Genomic DNA, 5,784 nt, shown 5'->3' with positions numbered 1-5,784 from the left:
GGTGAGAAAGTGCATCTGTACTGCCATGCGGACTGATACAGACCCGTGTTGGATGACACAACACCGACACAAGTCCGCGCTGGATGGCACAATACTTCCGGACAACGCGGTCCGAACGTATGTGGACGGTTTGAGGGTCGGCGTTGGAGATGCCCTTAACTAGCCTTTTGAAAAATGAGATAGTTTATTCAACTTGTAATGTTCAATTGTTCGTATCATTAGGATCCAAGCCAACCTATACAAGTAGAGGCATTTCATATTTTCAAGGTACAATCCCAACTCCCCATTTTTTTCCACCTGCCCATTTTCTTTAATTTGCATGTATATATAAAACTAAACATGTTCTTTGGGTGTGCATCTAGCTGTTCACTGCGAATAAAAATAAGCCTCGTGAGATCACCAGCATACTGGTGGCAAACAAGAGCAAAATCATCAGGTTCCTTAACGCCTTCACTCTGGAAAAAGGTAAAAATAATAATTAGTTTGCACCTTAATTACTTACATCTCTCCATGATTAACCGGAGGTGGTTATCCTAAAGGTGTTTCTATGGCGCTGACCGATGCAGAGGATAGGGTGTTCGAGTCAGACAAGGCCCAAGTACTCGCCGACGTCACGGCCATGAAGTTGTAGAACCGGATGCAGTGTCGACATGCCTTCTTCTTGTTCTTTTGCCTTTGTTAATTATATACTCCATAAAACCGACTGGCAAGTTGGATTAGGATGCCTAGCAGTTTTGGGCAACATGTTGCCCTGTTTCATCCTTGAGCAGAGCAGAAAAAAAGGAATTGCTTTAATTTGATTTGCTGAGTAATTTAAGAGTAGTGCAATAGACTTCTTGCTGCAAATCAGTAAAGCACACGGTCATGTACAAATAGCTCTGACTTTGACTCCGGGGATTAATTTCATTTCAGCATTAGTAGAAGATAACAGTTACTTTTTGTAAGAAAAAGATTGAACTCCTCCGCCACTGACGCTACGTCCGCCATTCCCAGCAGGAACAACTAGGTAAAAAAAAACCTGACTCCTAAGTCCCAAGCACTTTAATAACTCATCGGTTCTCTAGCTTTGATCTCACAGCTTAATTTGTTGCTATGTGTGCTTTGCTTATACGATTGGTCTTGATACATGTTGGTTGCTATGCTTTGCTTGATTTATAATGATGCTAGTTGAAATGAATATAGTTTTTCCATTTCTCTCAATCTAATGGCAAAATTATCCTTGAATAGAGTTGAGGGGTCTACCGGGGGCATGGCCCAGGTACATTCAGACCTGGTCTTGATATGACTAGACTGGGCCCTGGTGCAAGATAACAAAGCGAGGCCCTTTGATCCAAAACAAACAAGTGCACTGGTCACTTGAAGCAAATTATTTTAACATTTTCTTATACAAAATACTCCCTCTGTAAATAAATATAAGAGCGTTTAGACCAAGTTAATCTATTATCAATGCATACTTAGCTAGAATGTTTCAATCTTTCTTGTGGCACTGACTTCTTTTTCTCGAATACACAAAAGTGTGCGTATAATATTTTTTTCTTGTGACCCTGATGATCTTGAATAATGTTTTAATAATTTCAATTTTGGGAAACTGTTTTCAACTGAAACTACAATCATGGGTATAAATTTAATTCGATAAGCAATGTAGTTGCGTAAAAAAAACTATATTTCTAATAAATCCAGACATCTAATAGCGCACATTGGCTCTCTAGTAAGGCTATTTGCAATATTCTTAATTCAGAAAAAAAAATCGAAGTAGACATTGGATAAACCATTATGAGAATAGGTTTCAGCAATTTTAGTGCATCACTTACATAGCTCAACATCATCCAGTGACTTCAAGTTTGTCAAGCAAATTTCTCCACTGCTAGAATCTTTTCATTATTATTTGCATCATCATTTTTTCTTTCAAGTAACATGTCGCTTTTGCGGAAATTATGATTTCATATTCATAGAATTCATATCATCTACAAGTCCTTTGGCGATAATCATCAAAAAATCAATTGTGCCATCAATTTGTTGCAATGTGGAGTCGATGCACATGTATAAGGATTGTAATTTTTTGCTCATCCTATTTTACCGAAAATAAACTGTCATGCCAAATTGCAATACTCAGGAAAACTCAAAAGTACACACATAATCATATAATTTTTTCCATTTTTCCTTGACTTGGGATCATCAAGGACTTACAGAATTCAAACAAGGGTTGCCTTAACTTGGGAGTTTGATATATAATAACCTTGATGCATTTACTTATATTATCCCAACGAGTACACCTAGTATAATAATTTTTGAATATGGCAAGGTAAACTTCCATCTTTTGGTTGTACTAGAAAATAATACCTATGTCCATTGCACAATTCCAGAAGACGGAATAACTTTACCACAAGAATTCAAATCGAGGTTCATACTGTGCAACATACATACCGCAAAATCACACTATTTGTTTTTTTATGAGCATCCCACGATCGTCCCAACTTAAGGTTTTCCTTTTTCCCAGCGGTCCTTCAAACCAGAGCAGCCCACCGTGGCAACCTCCACTTCCCCAAATGATTCCCTTTTTTTTATGTGCTTAGCATAAGGGTTATCTAGAAAGCGAGACAAACGCTTATTCCAAGAGAATTGAAAAGAACTGAGCGATCTCCCTTGAAATCCACGATTGAGAAGCTCAAATCTGACTGCTCGCAATGGAGCTGGCCTGCATGCTACCTACCTTTAGGCAGGGTTGTCCTTTGTCAGTTCGGCAGGGTCGTGGTTCTGGTCACCGTTTAGCTTCCGGTTCCTTCTCTTTCAGTTTGCAGTTGTTTTTGGTTGGCCTTAGATGGACCTGTTACCCTGTACCATATAACTTGCTTCGTTCTCTTCTTTAATGAAGTAGAGTACATGCAGCTCACTTGCTCGTTTGATAAAAAAAAATCAGCTGCTGAGCAATCGCGGTGTTGACCGTCTTGTTGTTTGTTTGTTTGGACTAAATTTCGAAGGTAATTAAATTGAACAGTAAAAGTGCCCCAATTCAGAAATGAGCGCAGTACAAATGTTTGCAATTCAGTAAACTACATCATGGGTATATACAAGTGACGAGTCAATACTGAAATTGACTCAGGGGAGGAGGAGTGGGGATACAGGTAAAACTCCTCCAAATTAACTCCATTTCAGAAAGAAGGAGATGACTAATTAAGCAGAGAATAAGCCGTCAAAGGCTGCCATGGCGACCGGTGTCTTCGGCTCGGCGACGTCGGCCTTGACGAGCAGCGCGACGCGCACCTTGACCCCCGACGCCCAGGAGCCCCACACCTTGGCCACGGCCCCGAAGTTCTCCCGTCCTTTGGACGCCTCCTCGCCGGCGCCGGCGAAGGGCGCCCCTCGCTGCAGCCTCTTCTCGAACGCCTCGTCGGCCACCAGCATCGCTATGTCCGCCATTGGCAAGCGACCGAAAAACCACTCGAACCAGATGGAAACTGAAACTGAACCTGCTGTTGCTCTGGAATGGATGCCGTGAAGTGTGGATGGATGGATCTTTGGCCGTGGGGTGCATCTTATATAGCAACAGGATGGCTCTCGGTGCGCGCTCATTGCTTTGCTTGGTTCGGATAAGCCTCTCCGTTGTGGGTGATCGGTCGCCGGTTTTGTATATTACTGGGTGCCGTTTGCTTGTTTTGTCTGACGACTCCGCGCGCCGCTGCAGCTGTTTCGGTGGTGAGTTTCCTTTTTCAAATCCCGTTGGCCGGTGGGTGGATGCTTTGCAGCAACCTTAAGAACCTTTTTCTTTGGCAAAACTGGGTCGCTTATCACGTCTGCCATGTGGTGGCAACTTGAGAACCTGACGTAGCAACAAGGGATAATCACAGAGAAATGTTGTTGTCTCCTGCCTTGACGATAAGCCATACGGAGTATCTATAATTACAGGCTGCTTTTATCCGTAGATAGAAGCACCTACTTTTATGTACTCCCTCCGTCCGGAAATACTTATCATCAAAATGAATAAAAGGGGATGTATCTAGATATATTTTAACTCTAGATACATCTCTTTTTATTCATTTTGATGACAAGTATTTTCGGACGGAAGGAGTAGAAACTGAGAAAAGTACTCCGAGTAAGTTCCAAGCGTAAAAAATCTCTCAAATGAAAATCTAGCAACGTCGTGCCAACTCGATCAAAACCATGAAAGGAGGCTCTTAACCTAGAAAAGGCTTTAATCCCGCTTTATATATAAAAGCAATGCGGCTGAATCGATACAACAAGAGGAGAACTCCTCTTACAAGCAGATCAAAGGTAAAAATAAGATTACAAGAGTAAGTGGTAGCGAACAGTGCAAACGTAGTGATGATTTGATGCTAAAAATCTATTTTTAAATGAGTTGGCCCTTCCCAATTAGTTTTAGGAGCACTTGGTCCTTAATAGAAATTTTCTAGCTCCACCACTTACGAGTGCCCACACCCTATCAAAAAGCACGCGAGGGTACTAACTAAAAGAAAGATCGCACCTCCAAGAGAAACCATCGTACATCAATGTACCACGCACACCAAGTTGTCGTCGAAGAGGACCCCTGCCCTCTCGCTCCGAGCATGGAGCGCTGATCCAGCCTACAGACGAGCGATTCAACGATGTCACGTGTAAAGGATAGGAAGCCACCGGGACCGCCCCAAACCAGAGCTGAAGTAGCCTTGAGGTAGGATCCAAGCTTGCACGATGATGCCAAAGGACCGAAGGGTACCTGAGCTCCACGTTTTCGTTGCCGTGACCAAAGAATGGTCAAGGGTTTTGACCCAGAGCCTTGACGTGGAGCGGGGGACCACAACGATGCTCCCAAGAGGGATGATGTCTACTACGCAACATTTTTCTTGTAGACGTTGTTGGGCCTCCAAATGCAGAGGTTTGTAGGACAGTAGCAAATTTCCCTCAAGTGGATGGCCTAAGGTTTATCAATCCGTGGGAGGCGTAGGTTGAAGATGGTCTCTCTCAAACAACCCTGCAACCAAATAATAAAGAGTCTCTTGTGTCCCCAACACACCCAATACAATGGTAAATTGTATAGGTACACTAGTTTGGCGAAGAGATGGTGATACAAATGCAATATGGATGGTAGATATAGGTTTTTGTAATCTGAAAATATAAAAACAGCAAGGTAACTAATGATAAAAGTGAGCGTAAACGGTATTGCAATACTAGGAAATAAGGCATAGGGTTCATACTTTCACTAGTGCAAATTCTCTCAACAATAATAACATAACTGGATCACATAACTATCCATCAACATACAACAAAGAGTCACTCCAAAGTCACTAATAGCGGAGAACAAACGAAGAGATTATTGTAGGATACAAAACCACCTCAAAATTATCCTTTCTGATCGATCTATTCAAGAGTTTGTAGTAAAATAACACGAAGCTATTCTTTCCCTTTGATCTATCATAGAGTTCATACTAGAATAACACCTTAAGACACAAATCAACCAAAATCCTAATGTCACCTCAAGTATCCATGGGCATGAGTATACGATATGCATCACACAATCTCAGATTCATCTATTCAACCAACACAAAGTACTTCAAAGAGTGCCCCAAAATTTCTACCGGAGAGTCAAGACGAAAATGTGTGCCAACCTCTATGCATAAGTTCACAAGGTCACTGAACCCGCAAGTTGATCATCAAAACGTACATCAAGTGGATCACGTGAATATCCCATTGTCACCATAAATAAGCACATGCAATACATACATCAAGTGTTCTCAAATCCTTAAAGACTCAATCCGATAAGATAACTTCAAAGAGAAAACTCAATCCATT

The 5,784-nt window shown here is 41.6% G+C and overlaps 2 protein-coding genes across 3 annotated transcripts in view; one reads left to right on the top strand and one right to left on the bottom strand.

The window, feature by feature from the left end:
• The window catches only part of LOC119293934 (putative MO25-like protein At5g47540), a 5,834-nt gene extending 4,928 nt beyond the window's left edge, over positions 1–906 (top strand). The window contains exons 9-11 of one of the 2 annotated variants that reach the window (XM_037572252.1): positions 223–267; positions 363–465; positions 567–906. In XM_037572252.1, the coding sequence (XP_037428149.1) occupies positions 223–267; positions 363–465; positions 567–631 (213 nt within the window). In that variant the 3' untranslated portion in view covers positions 632–906. Of the gene's footprint in view, positions 1–222; positions 268–362; positions 466–539 lie in introns of both variants that reach the window. The other variant, XM_037572253.1, reaches the window with a different exon arrangement.
• A 2,081-nt stretch (positions 907–2,987) lies between these two features.
• LOC119293933 lies at positions 2,988–3,559 on the bottom strand. Its single transcript, XM_037572250.1, has one exon. It carries the CDS (start codon positions 3,415–3,417, stop codon positions 3,172–3,174), a length of 246 nt encoding a protein of 81 aa, XP_037428147.1. The 5' UTR covers positions 3,418–3,559; the 3' UTR covers positions 2,988–3,171.
• Positions 3,560–5,784: the final 2,225 nt, after the last annotated feature.

Source organism: Triticum dicoccoides, chromosome 4B (genome assembly GCF_002162155.2).
Source record: "Triticum dicoccoides isolate Atlit2015 ecotype Zavitan chromosome 4B, WEW_v2.0, whole genome shotgun sequence".
Classification (NCBI taxonomy): Eukaryota; Viridiplantae; Streptophyta; class Magnoliopsida; order Poales; family Poaceae; genus Triticum; species Triticum dicoccoides.
This window is presented reverse-complemented; position numbering and strand designations above follow the sequence as displayed.

Excerpts from the sequence above, each read along its gene's own strand:
- LOC119293933 (XM_037572250.1), bottom strand. The coding sequence starts at position 3,417 with ATGGCGGACATAGCGATGCTGGTGGCCGACGAGGCGTTCGAGAAGAGG.